This window comes from Toxotes jaculatrix, chromosome 9 (assembly GCF_017976425.1).
Source record: "Toxotes jaculatrix isolate fToxJac2 chromosome 9, fToxJac2.pri, whole genome shotgun sequence".
Lineage (NCBI taxonomy): Eukaryota > Metazoa > Chordata > Actinopteri > Toxotidae > Toxotes > Toxotes jaculatrix.
In genome coordinates, this window is record NC_054402.1 from 7,635,104 (window position 1) to 7,656,614 (window position 21,511).

At 39.3% G+C, this 21,511-nt stretch overlaps 1 protein-coding gene across 1 annotated transcript in view; it reads left to right on the forward strand.

The window, feature by feature from the left end:
- Nucleotides 1-21,511, forward strand: part of gbe1b (glucan (1,4-alpha-), branching enzyme 1b) — a 79,402-nt gene that overhangs the window by 15,553 nt on the left and 42,338 nt on the right. The window contains exons 3-10 of the mRNA XM_041045809.1: nt 192-307; nt 2,606-2,731; nt 3,727-3,862; nt 6,425-6,515; nt 7,924-8,133; nt 16,496-16,611; nt 17,527-17,654; nt 17,959-18,057. Of these exons, the coding sequence (XP_040901743.1) occupies nt 192-307; nt 2,606-2,731; nt 3,727-3,862; nt 6,425-6,515; nt 7,924-8,133; nt 16,496-16,611; nt 17,527-17,654; nt 17,959-18,057 (1,022 nt within the window). The remainder of the gene's footprint in view (nt 1-191; nt 308-2,605; nt 2,732-3,726; nt 3,863-6,424; nt 6,516-7,923; nt 8,134-16,495; nt 16,612-17,526; nt 17,655-17,958; nt 18,058-21,511) is intronic.

The following is a 21,511-nucleotide window of genomic DNA, read 5'->3' on the forward strand; positions in this document are numbered from 1 at the left end:
GATCATCAGGTCTGTAGTCACTTCTTGCCACATGATACCAAAGGGACAAGAGCGATTCATGTAGTCACTCTGTCATAGGCATACATAAGAACATGGCTTTCTTTGATCAGGGCACAGCTAATCAGAATGAATGTTTGGAGCTGTGTTAATTTAATTTAATGTGTTTAAATCCTCTTTGTGTTCCCCCGTAGATGGCTGGGACAAATTCTCCCACCCCTACACCAAGAGAGAATTTGGCAAGTGGGAACTGATTTTGCCGCCCAAGCATGACAAGTCTCCAGCTGTGGATCATAACACCAAACTCAAGGTAGAGAACAGAACATCTTCATGCCTATTTTCACTCCCTCAGTAGGTGCCATCTTGCTGCGGCGGCAAGGGAACTTGTCACCGTAATGTGCTAGGGAGATTCCCTGTCATGTGTGGACTCTTATGAACCAAGTGAAAACCTGGCGTGTCGCCGTCAACAACATGTCATACTCACAGCGTGCAGAAGGGAGATTACGATATGTACACAATCTGCACAGTAGAGGTTAGATACACCTGAGGAGCCCAACTGATGGCTTTTATTTCAACTCCCATCTGTGGCAGGTATCCCCCAGGACATGTGTTTGTTCTGTGCAAAACACAGGCCACAGTGGGTGTAGATGATTGGTTTTTAGTTCTTGTAAATAATTCATCAGGGTTAAATGCAAAAGACGCACCTCCCATTATGCATTGTCTCCCAAGCAAACGGCGTGGATGAGAAATAATCCTGAAATGAGATGCCAGGCGAGGAATGGATGGCATCGCGGCGCCACTCTCCTTGGGACTGGGTCATTGTTGGCACACTCCTGCGCCCTGGACAGGCTGCCCAGCTCCCATTGTCAGCGGAGGTCAGTCTAAGGACGATAAGAAGCAGATGGAAATGCTGGCACCTGGCCTTTCCTTGTGCACCCCCGCTGCCTATGAATGGCTGTCTTGCTGTGAGCTCCACTTTAGAATTAGTTCCACAGCACTCCCTCGTGGAAGCACAAGCTCAGCTCCAATCACTCTCATGTAGAGCAGCTTGCCCTTCCATACCCTTTGTTCAGGGCTCAATTTGTCTCCATAAACAAGCAGTGTCCTTTTGTGGGTACAGTATTTACAATGAGCTCTTTAGGTTGCAAGTATATGCAAGACTTTAAAGGCGTGAACTGAAGTGTTCACTGAAATGTCCACATTTTCAACTTCTCGCATATTGCTTGGCTCTTAGTTGTTTTCCCTGTTCATGCACCCCTCATCCTGTCTATCAGCCTGATTTTTCTTTAATGTGCCTAATGCTGGCCAATTTGTCTGAAGGACCACTACTCTGTCAGGCTTTATGCCAGTCCATTTATCCAACTATCTTTTCCTAATCCTGTAAACTGCGAAGCATGTCATAAGGCGAGCCAGGCAGCTAACCCCCAGGTGGCCTGCCTATAATGAAAAAACCCCAGAGGGGGGTCTGGCCAACGGCTCACAGGCAGGTGGCATTGGAATAGTCATTACTTCACAACAGTAGCTAGAATTAGTTGGGTTCTAATGCTCGTTTCTGCAGGGGACAAAACAGGGTGAACACATACTGTGGGTAACACTACAGGATCGATTTCTTGGTGGGTTTTTCCAGCTCTCACGCTGGCAAACTCCTTTCTTATTTGACTGATGGAGACAAAGTAACTTGTCAGTTAGATTTCCAAACCATACTTATTTGACCCCCTTCCAATCCTGAATTGCAGGCATAATAGATGAGAGGCAAAAGATAATGATTTAGATTTCCTATTTTTCTAAATTATTGCCTGGCTCAAATCCCCTCTCAAGATGGGCCAGCAAGTGGCTGGTTGTGTTAAAACCAATGTAGATGCTGCACCCTTCACATAATAAAACACAACATAATTACCATTGAATCCAGATTTACCACAACAGGTTTTCTGGTCAATACTTTAGCTTTTTGTCCTCTACACCATATTATGTCTTCAGTGCCCCCTGACAGTCCTGCATAATAGTTTTAGAGCTGTGAGTTTTGCCTTAGTGAGCAGGGAGCTGCTTTCTGGAAGAGGGCCGGTTTTCATGTTGACACATTGAAAAATGTTTGGTTTATTGGTTGAACAATCTGCACCATCTTTTCTGTATAATGGATGGGGAGCAGCAGCACAGTTTTATGATGTAAGCATTTCATGGCTGGAAGATGTAAATAAATGCTGACTTTAAAATCACATACATCCAGGGACAGAAACGTACAGGAGTCACAGAGGACCTTGAAGTCTGTTGATTTGTGGCCAGGCCTCTTAAACTAGAGGACTGTTATTTCTGGCTAAAGTTTTTCTTTTTTTGCAATTATGTTTTCACGTTTGCAGCACTTTTTCCATTTTACTGTAGTGTATTATTTTCCAAGAAGGGGGGATTCCTGTACATTTTAATCCAGATTTCCAATGCTGCAATGTTTATCATGTGACCCGTATCCTTTGTCCGCTTGTTAGACAATGTGTGTGTCCCCCTCTTCCTCTCAGCTTTTGTAAAGTGCCTGTAGTGTCTTTTGACTGTCCCTTCTCTATGCCATTGTTTAAGTGTCCTTTGTATAACATACCACTCATTTGTCCTATTTTCACAGCTGGTAGTTCACACTAAGGAGGGTGAGCGTCTATACCGGATCTCGCCATGGGCAAAATATGTGACCAGGGAGGAGAAATCTGTCATCTACGACTGGGTTCACTGGGATTCACCTCAGCCTTACGTTGTAAGATTTTTTATTGTGATGTGATGTTTAATTTTTTTTAAAAAAGAGAAAAGTTTTTTTTTTTTGGTAACTCTACAGTATATACTATTTTTTATGCATTTATTTGTCAATTTGTATTTTAAGACAGGTAGAAAAGTCAATACAAAAATCTTGTGAAAACAGCAGTGCAACCCAATGATTTATAGAGACATTGTTTTCTTTTGGCTACTGGAGCTGTCAATATTGCAGGAGGACCTTGTTTAATGTCAACAGCAATGATCATTGTCTTTTTGCAACAGTAAACGCAGCATATTTTGGGTGCTAGGAAGGGTAAAACTGACGTCAGTCAACAAGCTAATCTCATCTGTTAAGTGACTAAAACTACTGTGCGTTGAGTTTGCTTGTTCTAATCCTGCCACCACTGCTTTGATTTCTTGCAGTGGGAAACACATCATTACATTTGAAATCAGCGTTACATCTCAGATCTAAAGCTGTTGTGGCCATAATTAATGTGGGTGCTTTATGCTGCTGACTTGAGAGAGTCTGAATGTATCTCAGTGTTATTTGACGTCCTCGGCACAAGTGTGCACAAGGAAAGCAATAAGAGGCTATTAAAGACCACCTTGCTTTCTTTATCGCTTGTTATTTGGCACCATTTTAATTAGAGGAGCTCTCTTACTAGCAGTATATTCGCTTTATTTACAAGTGGCAATCATGTACTTCAGATAGTGGGTTCACACGGCCTGGTGGGTAGCCATCAGGAAATTTGTTCTATGTATAAAACAAATCCCTCTCCCGTTGTGTAACTCAGACAGAGTGAATCATAGATATTTTAATAGTTAATGTGGAGAACTATTATCAGCCTCTGTGGTAAGATATTGGTGCAGAAACCCACACTTTATCTTTGACCTTATGGTTCATAATTACTCACCAAATGTACTGTATTTTTAGCAGTTTTTAGGAAAAAGTGCCGGACTCTCTCATGATTTTCTGTCTAATTTTGGTTTCCTCTCCAGCAAATTCACCCTCGGCCTAAGAAGCCCACGAGCCTGAGAATATACGAGGCCCACGTGGGCATCGCTTCACCAGAGGGAAAGATCGCCTCGTACACCAACTTCACAACCAATGTGCTGCCTCGAATAAAAGACCTGGGTAAGACATGAAACCACATTGCCTCCATAAGATTATTCTCTTTCCTTTTGGCCTCCCTCCTATTTTGTGGGCTACTCAGGTCTGTTAAAAGTGCACAGCAATCATCCTGCTGTGATCCTCTCTATCTGAAGTGTCAGTAAGAGCTTTTGTTGACTCAACTTGAGAACATTTTGTATTTTCTCCAGCCAAGAACAGAGGGGAAGAGAAGCATTAAGGTGCTGTTTGTGTATGCCTCCCAACACATCAAATCTGATTCAACTGTGTGGTGTTTGGAAAAAACAATAGTTGAGGGGTTCGAGAGATGTTCTTTTTAGTATTACTTTCTTTTTATTTCTTTCTTTTTTTTTTATAACTGCCAGTGTCCTGTGCCATCTCTGTCAACACTGGTCCATAACCCAGCACACGTGCCATGCTGTTTTGAGTGCCACTGTTCCCTCTACAAGCTGTATTTTCAGTGGCAGACCTGTCACACTCCCTCTGCAAAAAACCACATCAGCAAGTCAACATCCTGTTTACTGGCATGACCTGAAGGGATCACTGACCGTTGGACAGTGTTTTGTAAAGAGGGCTCCACAGCACAAGTCACACCACACAGCAGTTATGGCTCCAAAACTGACAACTTGTTTCCATTTCCATGATCTTGAGTCAGACAGCCAACAGTGGAGAAAAGGCATCTTCCTGCATCTTGTATCATTCAGTAAAACAAAGCTTATACAGGCTTGTACCAAGGGCTAGATGATGACCCCTAAATTTTCTATCATGATAAATGGTCAAAATTCGTTTGATAAATTTAAAAGAAAGTAATTTTTAAATACGTCATGATATGTATCTGACTTCTGATTTGTTTGTTCTGATTGATTTATTATAACCTACTGAGTTATAATGAATGCTTGGATTGACTGTGGGTTGATTGACTGGTTGAACCTCTGGTTAAATGTATCTGGGTGTCGCACCTACTCTCAGTTTAATTACACTGGATTCGGACAATTTATTTATTTCATATTGTGATATGAGTCAACTTTGATTCTTTAATAAAAATCCAATTATTCAGGACACTGTGACTGTTAATGTGATTATAAACATTTTCCTTCATATTTAAAACAGGGGATATGTGGATTTGATATCATCTTAAAATTATGTTTGAATTTCAATTTTGGCAAGCATCATAGCATGATGAGCAATTCTCATCCAAAACAAAACAGTTCACAAATTGTGACTAAAATGATTCATAGTAACTCAAATCACTATAGAGAACTAAATTGACATACGACTTTAAACTTATGGAACGGATGCCTTTTTTTTGTTTGCAGTTCTCATATGAGATGTGGCATTATTTTGCATTTAAATACAGCCCGCTGCAGTGACATTATTAAAAGGCACATATATGACTGGCACAGCAAGCCAGGAGCAATCTGATAAATGCTGTTTCCTTGGTCATGTCATCCTGTTTAGCGGGAAGGGAAGCTGCCAGAGTAAATGCTGTCAAAGAATCTACCTGCAGCAGCTGCAGAAATCTGCACAATGAGATTCTCCTGGAGACTAAACTCCACCATCTCTAGTGACGGCTGCCTTTGCCTGGCATTTCATTTTCTTGACTGTGGAGAGAGTATATATATATAAATATAAAAAAGAGAAACTTCCTCTCACCCCAGTGCTTTGTCACACTCCTTCAGAAGCCAGAGTTTTTTTTCTCTCTCTCTAGCCTGAAAAGAAACGGCGATATAAATAAATAAATCTGCTCCACACAACAGTGAAAAACCACAGGGCCTCCCTCTGGAGTGCTCAGTGGCAGTTTAAAAGCCTGTTGTTCTCTTATTCATAGAAGCAGTTTTCTTAGGTCGTTTTGAAATGTTGTACATGACCTCCTGACTCTGATAGCTGGTGTTTCCCTGTAGCCACAGCTTGTCTTTAGGATACCAGAGCTCATGTCAGAAAGGAAATGCCTGGAGCTCATATATACTATATGACTGGCATGGGTCAAATAATATCAAGTCGTAATATTTCCAGGTGCTTGCTGTACCAAATTATTGTGAATTTTGTGAACACTGTATATTGCTACAGAATTTTAAAATGAAATTTGTATTACTATGTAGTATAATATACTAAACATCAAAAACATCTTGGGCTCCTTGTTTTAGCCTGTGTGGCCAACCAAACCCACACACAATATTCCCATTTTTAACTGTTGTTTGGTGAATGATCTAAGCAACGGGTGGTATTTTAAGAGAAATCGGAGGATGGCGAGAATAAAACCCCCTCCAGTTATTGCAGGAAATGAGGCTACCCAAATAGATGGGATGTATTGCTCATAATAACAAAGAGGCACCAGGATGTCGAGCTGCATTGTATCATGCTGCCATACGTACAGTATATAAAACACAGGCATGTTTTCTGATCATCCATAATTTAGTGGTTTACCCACAACTGATGACTGAAGTATTTACATCAATTAGACGTTAGCGCTATAATATGGTGGGAAAGCTTTGAACACATGAAATGGGGATGAATCTTTTTCAAATAAAATAATGTTTTTTTTTTCTGCTCTTTCTCCTTTGTATCAAGGTTACAACTGTATTCAGCTGATGGCTATCATGGAGCATGCTTACTATGCAAGCTTTGGATATCAGATAACGAGTTTCTTTGCTGCTTCCAGGTAAAAATGTATCAGTTTCAGAGTATGATTTATATATTTTGTGCAGACTTTATTGAATAGTTGTCAAGTTTAAAAAATGTATATGTATAGTATATAAAGCCCCAGTTATTTTAGATAAAGGGAATTCTGGTACCTGCATCATTGTTGTTACCACCAATAACCACAGGTGTTGCCAGACTGACCAGGACAGAAATTTTAAGAATTATAACTTGAAGGTGTATTTTCTTATTTGCAGTGTTTCACCTGTCATTTAAATCGCTTTAACTGCCATGTTGCAGCACCTGCCCTTAATACAACTGCAAATAGTCTTTTAGAAATTTATGTGGAGGATTTATTTAGTAACGTCACACTGTCATGAAAACAAAGTGTGTAACTTCCTGCTCGACTCAGTCACCTCAGATCGAGGTTATAAAGTCTGATGCCAGCAAAAAATTCTCTGTAAATGCATTTACCTTTAATCTAAATAGTGGAGGGAATTGTAGATAGAGTTGGACTAGTCAGAGTATTTATCTCCTTTCAGAGATCCCTCCTTCCTCAGAGTAGAGCGTAAACCCAAAGCGTAATGTATATGGTATAATTTCACCCATGATTGATCTCTCAGTGTCATTTAAAACCTGAGCGGTTAAGTACCGGGAAGCCGGGTAATACTGTTGCTATGTGTCCTGTTTTGTAAGGAAGCTGCATACATGCATTTACTCTGTGGTTTTCTGAGTTCCACAGTGTCTTCTTCATGACCCTTTAGATGATATTAAAAGACTGTAGAAGAGTTGCAATATCATACAAAAGCTATCAAATGACAAAATCCCAGTAAGCCCTTTTGACAATGTGGTTGTAATGGATGATCTCTAGATAAATGATCTCAGAAGGAGATCATGTTTGTGAAATAATATCCTGCTCAATAGTCTTGTGGTTATTTGAATCACAAACACATTTTAATGAAAATAGAAATTCTGTGTGTACTATTGCTCTTGCTCCTAAATTGTAGGCCTGCTGACGCTGTGGTCATGATAAGGAAAAATTAAGTCCAACCCGAGGACATTTATGTTGGTCATCACCTTGGAAAAGTCATCATCCAGGTTTATTTTGGGGGGAGGGGGCTAGTGGCAGTGTGGGGTTATGGTTAGGCATTAGAATTAAACTGAGAGGTTTATTGAAAAACAAAAATATTTTTGATCCTTGGAAAGACAAACTAATGCATAAATAAGCTTGTTTTTGAACAGCAAGCTTGTTTTGCTGGTGGTTGTTTTATTTGTATCTTTAGAAGATCAGCCCATGTGAGGACAGCTGGTCTGTTCTTCTAAGGGTAATTTTGACAGTAGAACTTGGATTCTGGGTTAAGGCTTGAGTAAGGTGGGGTTTACAGGGCCTCGATGTGGTGAACTAACACAAACTGTGTGTGTGTCTGTAGTCGCTATGGTACCCCAGATGAGCTGAAGCAGCTGATTGATGTGGCTCATTCAATGGGCATTGCTGTGCTGCTGGACGTCGTTCACAGCCATGCCTCCAAGAACACGGAGGACGGCCTTAACCGGTTTGATGGCTCTGACTCATGTTTCTTCCACTCTCCGCCCAGAGGGGAGCATGGGCTTTGGGACAGCCGCCTCTTCAACTATTCCAGGTACTTCTTGTTTGGTGCCAGTGTGATTAACTGTACTCTACCTCATCTTCATTTCTGTATATGTTTAATCACACTGCAGGACATGAATTGACGTCATTTTTAAAGAAAGAAAATGTATATTAGTAACATAAATGATCTTTTTTAAGCTTTCATAAGAATGTGATGTCTTCCTTTTAATGTATTTGATCTGTATGTTTGTCAGTTTTGAATGAGAAATTTCTTCATCCTACCACCTACAGTACCTCACCTCAAGATGTATAAACAAGCTGTTTCATTTTAGCATAATTATGCATCAGGTTTATTGGCATAAAAATATGTTGTGCAGGAATGCATAACATATTTTTATACTTAATACGTTCTGCAGGGATGCACAACATATTTTTAGATGTGCATCAGTGCATATGGTTAAAACATGATGTTTAAGTCAATTTGATGCATTAGTATAGAAGACTGCAATTTACATTTCCAGTTTCATCAAGGTGGGGAAAAATGTTCTTAGGGAACACTAACAGGTGATTGTGAAGTTTTCTGTGGATACTGTAAGAACCTTAAGAGCTTGTTCAATACAGAAAGCTGCGCTATTTAATTAAATCAGAATGCAGTTACTTACTGGTGTACAGTAGTAGTGAAAATGTGCATCTCCTCATTTTTGTAATGAACAGTAGATCTACATTTAACAAGCACTGTAGGACTCCTTTACATTTGTCTGACTTTGTGCTACTATAATTTTGAGGTAATGAAATCCGACGTTCTGTTTTTCTGAGCCTTACAGCACTGTCCACGATATAAAAGCAAAGAACTGCCCACTGATGACTGCAATTTCAACTCAGCCCTACATTATGCTCTAGATGTGGAGATTAAAAGCTGCATTTGAATGTTATATATAATACTTAACTCATGAAAAAGATTTAAGAGCAACCACGGCTGCATCAGATATGTGCATGTTTATGTTCTTTGAAAACAAGGTTGATAAATGAGCACTACAGTTTCAGGGGTTCTGAATTTGAAACAAAAATGCACATGCAACATATGAAGAGACAGCGATAAATGAGGCCAAATGGTGGCTGACATAGCGCTCTTTATATTTTCTGAGACTATCTGATAAAGTATGACGTGCTGAAGGTCAAAACCAAGACATGACAGAAGAAAATGACACATTACATCTCTCACCAAAATGGCCATGCAGTCAGGTTTACTCTTCATCTGATATTCTAAGGGCATAGATTGGGCTGTTAATGGTGTATTTAAGTTTCCTCGGATGCTCTTGATTTTTACCTTTTAACATTTGGCCAGACAGGTGTTGAATTTTAATGCATTATGAGCAATGATTTGATGCTGCAGTGTTGTTAGGCTTTGGTTTAATTCATGTTATCAGCTAATTACAAAAGTGTGAGGGGAAAAAATGTGAAAGGTCTAAAGTCAGCAGGCTGTTTTCTGACTCTGGTGCTCAGTATACACCAAAACTATTGATTGGTGTTGTTGTAGGCCTTGTTAATGAAGTGTCTCTACACTTGGCTCTGTACCCACAAGATGATCCCAGCGCACATTAAAGAGGAACAGGGACTGTTGAGTCTATCAAATGCCTTTTTTGAACTTGCTTTTAATAAGTGCTTGTCGGTGGTCAGCAGTTTCCAATACATTATACAATGCTTAGTGCCAGGCATGGAAGCTATAATAAGAGAACAAGGTTCTTCTTTCATTAGTTATTGAACTCTCCTCATATCAGAAGCACTCATTAGACACAGTGCAGACATATGCCACGACTGGGAGGCATATGAGGAGTCATTTGTAAAAGCCCAAAGGAGCTCTGCAATGTCATAGTCAGTTCATTTGTCTTCTCCGCCTCTCACAGGTTGTTTGGACGTGTCGTTTGTGTCAAGCTTTTCTGCTATTCCCTTTTGAAGGAAATGAACCTCCGAGGCTTGCCGTGAACCTCATGTGAAACACAGCCTGTTTTTAATCAAGCAACCCTGCTATCAGCCATCACAGTCTGACCATGATGTTCTTATTAGGTTGACAGAAGATGACTGATACAGGCTATCAGAGCAAAGAAGATATATTTTCCCTGTTGCTGCTTCTTCTGCTCTGCTTCCATTTCTGCATCTTTATCAAAGAGCACTTTTTTAAAAAACTTGGTATGTGTTTCTCTTCTACTTTTCCTCATAAAACATTCAACTCAGTCTGGAGAGAATGCTGTTTAGATAGATGTCTGCTATCCTATTTGTTAACTTGAGTTGCCTCAGAGTCAAATGCGTCTGCATTCAGTATTAAGAACTTGTGGTTTTGCCGACATTGGTTCCAGGCTGTAGAAATGTGAGAAGTAGTTTTGCAGTTGCTGAATACCAACTTGATCGTAGAAAGACTGAGCTGCATTGAAAATATGTAAGGACACTCACTGCAGACATTTGCCCTGCAGAATGTAGTTGCTCTATGTCAAGAGGTTCCTGGATTCATAGTTAATGTGAATGCACAAGGTGATGTATGACACTCAGTTGCTCTTGATGGAGATATTTACATTATTCGTTGGCCGCTATTTCCTTCATAAGCCTTTTCAAAAACCTCAAAGTCACCTTGAGACAGTGACTGAGTGAATGGAGCCCATGGTTCAGCTTGTAGGGGGTTGGCAGCCAGAGAATCCAAGCCTTTTTTGCAGATCAGGGCCTTCAGATGTGAGAGTTCTAAGAAGCTTGATGTGGGCTCATTCTGTAATCCCCCCACCTCTCACAGGATCATTTGCATCCATTTTTCATCAATCTTTGTGTGAATTCTTAAGATATGAAAAACAGGCCCACGGCCAGGCTTTTGAAAACTCTTTTTTAACTCTTCTCCATGTTCTCATGCTGAGAGATCGGCCCTGTGTTTGAGGACCACGGAGGAATAATTCTGTCTTTGACGAGATTATTCTATACGTGTGTTTTTATTACGTTCAAATATTTGTTGATGATGTGTGAATGGGGCAGTAAAAATAGTGAGCCTATAAATATGCACTTAAGGAGATTAGCACTGCTTGGATTGTAATGTAGTGGATTCTATAGTATGAGAACTCAAATAAGGCAGAATCAAATAATTTTGGTTCTCTGATATATCATCTAGTACTAAAACCACTGATCAGGGTATGTTTTCATCCTATGTAATACAGGTTTCTTTATTACAAGCGACTGTCATGTATAATATTTGAGTGTATCTACTGTCATACACTTTCGTGCTGTTTTTAAAGAGCCATGTAACAAACTATGGAGCATATATAATTACCGAAACTTGACTTTTGACAGTTTGAGGTCTGTTTTCAGCCTCCTGTGTGCCAGGCAAACGCTGTTTAAATTGTTAAATTGTAAAGTAACATGCAGTAATAATACACAAAGGAAGACATGTAGGGAAGCTAAGAGTCACCCTGCTGATAAATGACAGGCTTTTATTTTAAAGAAACAGAGTAGAAACCATCACAAAAGAAACAAACAAAAAAAATATATCTCCCTTTGGACCATTTATGTCTCAGCATACAGGGACTTTGGACTGTAGTTGGGGTCTGGCTACTCTCTGATCAATCAATAAACTCTTACTTGAAATGTCAGCTCAGTCCAAATCCAGTCATTTCAGTATTTAGTACCCATGAGATATTTCCCCTGCCCCATCAAGTCACACAGCAAGGGGAAAAGCTGTTTTTCCCCTCTGGTGAGCTTCAGCTAATGAGCTCAGCTTAGCTGTAGGTGTACATGGTGGCTGGTTGGTGCTGCCTGTAGTGCTTCCAGTAGGTGCTGGATTGAGCCAGTGGGTAGGAACCTAGCAGCCCGTACATTCATTCCTCTCAGCCCCTTAAAACTGTCTAACAAATAGAAAAAAAATGTTCCGTGGCAATAAAATGGGCAAAGAGCTTTCTGACAATTTTTTTCTCCAAATGATCCAAATGAATAATCTAGATCTTACATACTCAAGAGTTTGTAGATTGTAAATTGCAGAGAAGAGACATTTTGTGTTAAGTATAAACACGATGCAGATTTAATTATGGGGGCAGTAATTATTTTGCTAATGAATGTTTCATTTACATCGACACTGATCTAGCAAACGGTTTTATCTGGAATTCCATACTGTGGAAGCGGTGCCTGCTGTAGCTCCTCCCCACCTTTTCTACTCCCAACCCCAGGGACTGGTATTCCCTCAGTAAAGCCTGTAAGGCTGCACATTCCCTCAAGGCTGGGTGCCAAGTTCTGGCCCATCTGCTTTTGTAATGAACCAATCCCAAGAGGGTAGCACATTGCAACGCATGATGGTGATGTTAGCTAGCTAGCTACCCAACTGTAAAGCTGTGATTTTGCAGGCATGCCTATAATTTACCTTATCTTTTCATGGTCAGAATGGTCATACCATTTAAATAACATCAGTGATTATACATGAGAACATACACCTTTAGAGATATCCTGCCACTACTAAAATATAGTGTATTGAAGAGAACTCCTACAGGGCAGAATTGGCCTGCCAGACTGCAATTGATTCCTGAAAGGCAGCAAGTACAAGGTGATACTAATTACAGGTTGCTAAACATACAAACAGTCTCACAGGCAGCAGAATATCCCTCCCAGGATGCCAAGCAAGAGCAGCTAGCTGCCAGGCAGCCTAAAGAATGCCAGACAAATGGCAGATATCTGACACAAAGCACAGCAATACAGGGACAGTCTGTCAGACAGCTAGATGAGAGTTTACCCTGCGAGGCAGCCAGCATCACCAGACTGCCTGAAAGGCTGCTTAACAATGTGGTACGAAGTATAAAGACGTATTTCTTACACATGTCCGGCACAGCGTACATATTTGCATTTTAAGACACATGCAGTGCTGACTGGCTAATTCAGCAGTGTTTTACTGCACTGCCGCTTATTTTATGAAAAGATATGTGACAACTAGATATGATTAAAATTTCTACCTTTTGGTCACAAAAGTAATTGAAAAGAAATGATACAACATCAGCAAGTGATGTCCTTCAATAATCTCTTATGCATATGAGTATTTAATGTATTTAGAAGCTGAATGAATAATTCCATGACTGAATAAATAAATAAACCAAGCTTCAGCTAAGAAATGTGAATTTATTGCAGGTGTCACTCCTGTCAATATCTCTGTCCTGGATGCATTAATGGCTGCGGGGATTGGAGAAAAGTTTGAAATGCGTTAGATGAGGCACCTTATTTGTCCTTTTTGGTCCAACAAATGCACACCATCCATCAGGCTGTCTAGCATCGTTGTTTGAGCATCACACTTCTTGTGTGACCTGTCTGCTTCTTAAATTTATTTGCTCTTATCTGCAGCATACCTGTGATGTTGCGAAAACAGGGATTTAAATCTTTCTCTCTGCCGTCATGACAACTTGCCATGATGCCTTATGCAAAATTCTAGAAACACAACATGTTTCAATATCTGCTCTGCTTGCAACAGAATGTAAATACCATAATATGGGTCGCAGTCATGTTTAGCTGGAGGAGGAAATAAGCTCCGATAAGGAGCAACTAAGCACGAAGCCGCTGTGAAAAAAAGTCTGTTGTTTGAATCGACTTGTAGTGACTTTTATAGTAGAATGTGCTCTCAGGTAAAACAGCATCACATATGATAAATTACCTTATCTTACTCTACAAGCAGCAATATTAGAGCTTTAGTCTATTGGTACTCCCTAACCAGGTTTCACTGTCATTGCTGAGCTTAAGCATGAGGACAGTGTAATATGCAATTTGCTTTTGTATTAACACCCCCGACCGAGTGATAACTTCATTGAACTGCATAGATAAGCGGTGCATTGCATCGGGTATAGAGATCTAACTTTCTCACTGTAATTGGACTTGATGATGAATGGCATTGTGGGTGCTAATGTGGCAGTATGGTTTCATCTTGGGCCTCTGGCTCTCACTGGCTATTATCTCCATCCCATGGGGATACATTGTGTCTGAGCCTTTGTTGGCTCTGCGCAGTGGAGTGGAGGACCTAATCTATTTATCACAGGGTCTGCGTGACCACCCAGCCGGGCTGCTATATCGGATCATACTAGGCTCCCTTGTGCTCCTCCTCAGGGGAGGGAGGAAGCACCGATGTAACATGCAGCTTCACACCTGTCAAACAGTACTGGGGTTGGTCATCCCTGAGGAACGGAGTGCAGAAGGCCACGCATTTAAATGTATTTTGTGTCATGGCTTACTTGCCCAAAAAAAATCTGGGACTTTGTCTTTTGCTATAAAGGATGTAATCTTCAGTATTATGGAGAACAAGAATTATCAAGTGTTTGGACGGATTATTATTTCTTCTTTTTTTTTCAGTTTGAGATGTTATTGAGGTGTAGTTGAAGCATGAATCTGGGGACTCTTCACTGCTTCACCGACTTTTTGACATGATGAAATTGCATCATTCAAGCAAAAAATGTTGAACTGCCCCTTGGTGTGGTGTCACAAATGAAGTTCAGTATCATACTTTTCTAATTCAGAGTCTGGCTCATTTTTTTAATCTGCTACTGGAGAACCGAGAGGAAATCAAAACTTTCTAACTATGTTCCCGGTGTAAGAAAACCTTATTCAGTAACAGAGTTGCATCTTTAATAATGAAACTTACTAGAAATTCAGCCCTACAGTAGGACTTTGCTCACAGCATGTTGCACAGTTCACACCATGTCTAGACAGGGATCGTGAATATTTAAATGATTCTGTTTTTAATGCATTTTGTGAATTTAAGTAAGACTTTACCAACTTGACACACTCAGGCCAGACCAGTTAATGTATGTTTTATTATCTTATTTAATGTGTCAGGAACATGCAAGTGCCCAGCCCACAGCAAAAATACCCTCACAGTGGGGAAACATTTGGTCTTTCTTACAAATAACATTACAATGCAAACAAAGAACTTTGTCCTCTAACCCATGTGCTGCAATTAAAATCTGCCACATAAAATGTCTCCTCACTCAAACACGAACACAACACGTCTTTTATTATCTTATTATTCATTCAGTTGTGGATGGTTAAAAAAGGGATATTAGATAATGAATATAAGGTGATATTAGTAGAAAGTGTTGGTAGACATTAACTTTGTCGAATTCATGAAGGGTCTGATTTGTAATACCAAGTGCTGTAGTAGATAGATACAGGCTCTCCAGGGTATGTAAGGGAGTTGCCAGGGCCTGCAGTATTGTCAGCCAGTGAGTGCAGTTAATCATAGTATTATGTTAATAAACCATAAACAGTCTGTGTCAGTAGAGGTTGGTATGAAGCTCTGAAGGTCAAATTATAATTCGTAAAACTTTTTGTGAAAAAGTCACCAGTCTACTTCCAATTTCTTACAAATATATATATATATATATATATATATATATATACATACAGTGTAGCTGAGTGTACAGAGACCATGTGAGTCGTGAATTTCAGCCTAAGCAGAGGCAGCAGTTCACATTTAATCAGTGGCATGAATGTGTCATCCGTCTCACATCCTCGATGCTTTGCTGCTACTTTCCAGCATGGCATCCCTGTGTACAATGTTTCATTTGGTGCTCATTACGCAGACCGCATAGACGGGACGACCAAATTTTGAGTTTTAACTGACGTTTCCATGGCAACGCGCCACTGAATGGGAAGAGGTGAGGTGCGTAGTGCATTTTGCCTTGAGTGGCTGTTCAGATCCAGATGACTCTCCCATTGCTCAGTCAGGAACAGTGTCTGGGGCCATTTATGGAATCCACCTCCTCCAGCCTCCACCAACACATTCCAGCCAACAGGCACAGAGAGCATTTGCATGCTTTGTGCTACACCACGGGCAACAAAACACAGCCACAAGCTACACTTTCATATTCAGACGGTTTGTTGGTTTCATCCATTTTTTTCCTAGACTGTTTGCCCCCTTGTTTGTAGGACAGAGGAACTCATCATATGTTGACAATGGAAGCCAAAGAGAGAAGAAGCATATGATTTATCTCCTCCTCAGGAGAGGGAACTCAATTCCCCCGCATGGTATTTGTTTACCCAAGTGTAGCATGAAATCCTATCAGTTCAAATACTGAGGGATGGACCTGGCTTTACTAAACACTTGCCAAGTGGTCATGCAAGTGGTCTGATGGAGATCAGAAAACTTCACTGTGTGCTATAAGCCGCTGATTTCTCATCCTGACAACTAGATATGTGAAAGACGGCGTTCTGTCTATAGTGCAGTTAATGAAAACACCATCTCCTGTCACTGACACTCCATCTTCAACATAATGGAGCTTTGGTTATCAATATGTGAATGTCCTGTAGCGGTGAAAATTAATCTCTGGTGCTTAAAGTTCATGATGAGATGTGTGAATAATTCACAGCTTCTTGTTTATCTGACCTTGAATTTGTGTGTGTGTGTGTGTGTGTTTTGCTAGCTGGGAAGTGCTGCGGTTCTTATTGTCAAACCTTCGCTGGTGGATGGAGGAGTACCGCTTTGACGGCTTCAGATTTGATGGTGTTACCTCTATGCTGTATCATCACCATGGCATTGGTAAGGATGGTTTGAGTGCATCTTGTAATTTAGGAGTGGGTAGTGTGTTTGAAGCATGTCATTCTCTCCTTTGAAACCTGTAGTACAGTATGCACCATGGATTCCAGATGGTTATAGAATAGGGCCAGTATGAGATTTGTTGAGAGGTCTGAATGATCCCAGCCATCATGTGGTGAAATTTCTTATTTACAAAGCTTGTTTCAGTTAAAAACAAATAAGGTTACAATAATGTAACTACTGGCTGCTGAATTAACCTGATGCCTATACATGAAAATGTTCAAAAGGCTCAGGATAAAAACATTTTCAATGTGGTATTTTACAAACATGTGTAGTTGAGTGAAGTACTTATTTATGGCATGAATTGAAATTGAAAACAGTCGCTGTACTGGAGCCTGATTAGTTGACAAAACCTGTTCCTCTACAGTAATTCAAATGAGGTCATTCTCCTGAGTGAAGTGTGTGATTTTACATGCTAAAACGCTGCCTGATTAGATATTAGATAAAAACAAAAAAACAACACAAAATAAAACAAAAAAAGAGTAGATGTGGAGAGTACAAGAAAGAATCCACATAGCCATTTGCAGAGTAGCAGTCTGGAATATATGTATTATGTTATTATGAATCTCTTTGGATATCCTGCAAGTACTGGTAAGTGCTACTTTCCAATCTCTAAAGTGTCATCTTACTGTGTAGCTCATGTACTTGTGAGCAGATAATGAATCAATGTGTCTCTGTACTATATTTTAACCTGAATGAGTCTAAAAAGGAGCCATAAAAAGTTACATTTATATCTTTATATTAAGGACTGTTCAGAAATATATCAAAGATATGAACCCAAAACAGAGGAATGAAGGATTTTATAAGTTTGGGTAGAAAACATGACAAGTGCTGACTGTGTGGGTGTTTACTCCTCAGGCACGGGCTTCTCAGGGGACTACAGCGAGTACTTTGGCCTTCAGGTGGATGAAGACTCTTTGGTTTACCTGATGCTCGCCAATCACATTCTTCATACCCTTTATCCTGACTGCATCACTATTGCAGAGGTAAAAACACACTACCACTCACACTTTCAGCATCCACTCACGTTGCAGTGACACTGCCCAAAGCTATTATTAATTAAAACACTTATTAGTTAGGCATTGCTTACTTACGTATTCATTGGTGTAATTAAGAAGTAAATCAAAAGGAAATGGGATGCTGCTCTTTTTTTGGCCTGTGGTATAGGATTTTTACCCCTTAATATGTGAGTTGTAGAGTGGTATTGATGTGATCTTGGCTGACTACTGGGAAAGAAACCTGTGCACACAAAGAGAAAATGTGATATGAAATAGTGTGACTTCTCTGCAGGATGTGTCAGGGATGCCTGCTCTCTGCAGAGGAGTGGAGGAGGGAGGACTTGGTTTTGATTACCGACTGGCTATGGCCATTCCTGACAAGTGGATTCAGGTAAGATGATTCACTTCTTTTTAATCTCCCTCTTTTTGTGCCCTGTCTGTTTTTTTTTTCTTCTTTTCTCCCCATCAACTTTTAAAGACACTGCACTGTAGGTCTGAGCTCACATAGAAACTTCTGTATGAGCCACAAAGAGAGAACAAAGTGAAAGCATTTGTTTTCAAAATGAGGATGAAAGACAAAGGGAGTGACAGGGCATGTTAGGACGCATTAAGTACTCTTGTGGTATAATACAGTTGAGTTGGTTGCTAAGCTTTTGAGCCTTTTAAGGGGCTTTCAAGTGTAAGACTTGTTTAGCAATATAGTGACACAAGCATCTTGCCCTGTGTTTTCCTGGAGACTGTTGTGTTCTGGTGTAACTTGAATGGAGATGGATGGCTTGATACACCAAGAAACTAGATGCAATATGCACAGGGAGAAATAGTACAAACATTATCAACTGACTTCTGAAATGCAGGAGTACACTACATATGCTTACATCCTTTGAAAAGTTCTTGTTTATACTTGTACAATAGACTCAGTGACAAGAAAAACTACACAGGCCTGCACCAATGTGTTTAATGGCAGTCCAATAGAACAGTCCTGGGTTAAAGTCTTTGTGAAGCCTATATATAATGTTCAGTTTTTATAGACCGTGTCACAGAAGTATTTATTTATTGGAACTATATATTGTTTTTGTATTAGACTGCATCAAATCACAAGATAATTATATTGCATGACAACAAACTTTGCTTGATTGATGATTGATTTTTTTTTTTTTTACCACAATACTAAAGTACATCATAGTTTCAGCTGATACTACACAATAAAGCAGTGCTTCTTTCAGATGGCTCCTCCTGTTCTATAATTGCAATCTTCAGTTTTATTGAACCTTTCATACTTAAAATGCTGTTTAAAATTTGCATAAAGTTACATCATAAAGCAAACAATATAAAATACAATACACAGAGTGGAACAATATAAACACTTAAGGCTACAAATAGTTAAATACATTTTTTTCCAGTATCCTCTTTCCACAAAATGGATAACAATGAATGCATTTCTACAATCATAATGTCACCATGACAGAAATTCACATTCAAAACTGTAAACAGGTCACAGGAAGGTCACAGGAAGTTTTGGGAAGTTTTTGGGATTTCTGTTTCTGGGATCGTAAAGTCTCTCCATGTGTGAAGAGACTCTGCACTTCAGTTGTTTGTTTTCACCCGGAGCTGCAAGGTTGTTGTATTTTTTTTTAATTAAACTGAAGAGAGTCTTTGTGCTTTTTCTAAAGGAGTGCTAATTTATTTTTCCTTTTTCTTCCTCTTAATCCTACCTACTGTGTGAATGGGCACGCAAAGTTCGAACCTCAGAACACAGTTTTGAATAAATGATGGAAGAGACACAATTGTTATTGAAAATAAAAACATTTGACTTATTCATTCATAATGACTATTCATTATGACCCTTTTCTTAGATCTGTAAATATACCTTTATATGGATGTATGTTTTCATTTGATGTGAGCAGGAAGGGAGACAAGCCTTAATAATGATAACATGAAGGTCATCTAGTCACTGATCCAGGCTGAAATTTCTTTTGTGATGTTTTTTTTTTTTCTTAAGTGGAACATTTGAATAGGCTGACAGTCACCTTTACATTCTACTTTGATTCATTATTCAGTCTGAAATGTCTGTCCTTGGGGTAGCTTTATTTGATGCCAAAGCAAAGGTTATTTCTCTGTTTAAATTCAATGCTCTGTTGATTCTTTTGTTCCCAACCAGTCAGACAATCCGAATAATCTGTCAATCTGAATAGTTAATATGAAACGGACCAGAAACGCTATTTTACCACCAACAAATACTCATCCTCATGTCATCCCCCACTCATTTTAAGGTGAAATATAGCGAATAACTTTACCCATAATAGATTAAAGAAGAAGATGGACAGTTTTTTTTTTTTTTGCTCTATACAATGCAGAAATATTTAAAAAATGTAATCTTTCCATGAAAATATTTCATTGCATGAATAGTGCAATGAACTTTAAAACTTGACTGTGTTATTGTTAAATTGTGTGCCGACTGCATGTTATGAATCCAAACATTTCCATTTTCCTTCAACTTTCGTTTTTTTTTTACATTAAATTTAAGTCTCATTATTCCTACTGTAGTCGCAGTAGAGTGAACATTATTTAACACATTAACCAAATTGTTGTTTCATTTTTGTTGTGGTTATACTGTTCTGTGGAAAGGCTTGTTTGGAAGAGTGCAGCCTTGTGAGTAAGTGCTTTGCTGGGCAGACCACTTGTCTTGCCTGTTTCAGAGTTTTTGAGTTTTTCCATGTTTGGTGAAGGTTAGCATCAGTCATGCCGTACAGCAAAGTGTAGCTCTTTGTTCTGCTACCTTCCAGACAAAATGTCACTAATGTGTACACACTCAAACACAAAAACAGAGAAATACCTACTGAAAGAAAGACAAAGAGCAGCCTCCACAGTGATAAGTGAATTCACAAAAGGAGTTGTTTCGCATCCATGGATGTTACATGTTGTACATAATGATAATGCTGAATTACATCAAAATGTTACTTTACATATATCCTACTTAGATATTTGCATATATTCTATGTGTGACCCAGGTGAATGAGAGAATTATTATAACTATTGCTCTGCCTTTTTACCTATAACTGCTATGATTATTATTATTATTATTATTATTATTATTATTATTATTATTATTATATATCTCAAATAACAGTGGTACTCTTTGCATTGCAGACTGATAGCTGAAAATGGCAGTGAGAGGAGACCCAATGATTTGAACATAAATATTTGGATAATAATTTTAAGGTGGCTTTAGGTAATGGAAGATACAACATAAAATGGAAGACCTTCTCACTGCTCTTTGTATTTAATTCTTACATCTCAGACATCATCGACACCAACATTTTACGTGGACAAACACTGTGGACTTGAAAGGTCTAAATTATGGAGGATGTAATTTACAATAAAAAATGTAATTTTCCCTATAAACCTCACATTATGATTTACACTGATGGTTAGCTTTTACATAAAAGTCTATGTAACTATGAATGAGAGTTTTAACACTAGATTATCAGTGGGGGCCAACAATTTTGAGAAAATGAACATGATGGCAGTGATGGGACATAATTTTTAGATAATTCAACCTCAGTCTGATGCAATATTTAGGTAGGATGAAAACAGAAACAACAACAAAAACAACTGAAATATTTAGTATCGCTACTAAAATAGAAAGAGTACTTGCTATCACTAATCATTACTGGCAAACATGATAATACTGTTGAGTGCTGTGCTACCACCCAGCACTTCTTCAGGCCGGATGGGAAATTCTGGGCACCAAATATTCTCCGTCCTTCTACAACAACTGTTGAAGCACCCTTTAGCTCGGCACTTCAGCCCAAACTGCCACTGTGAAAGTACTTAATGGCGCACAA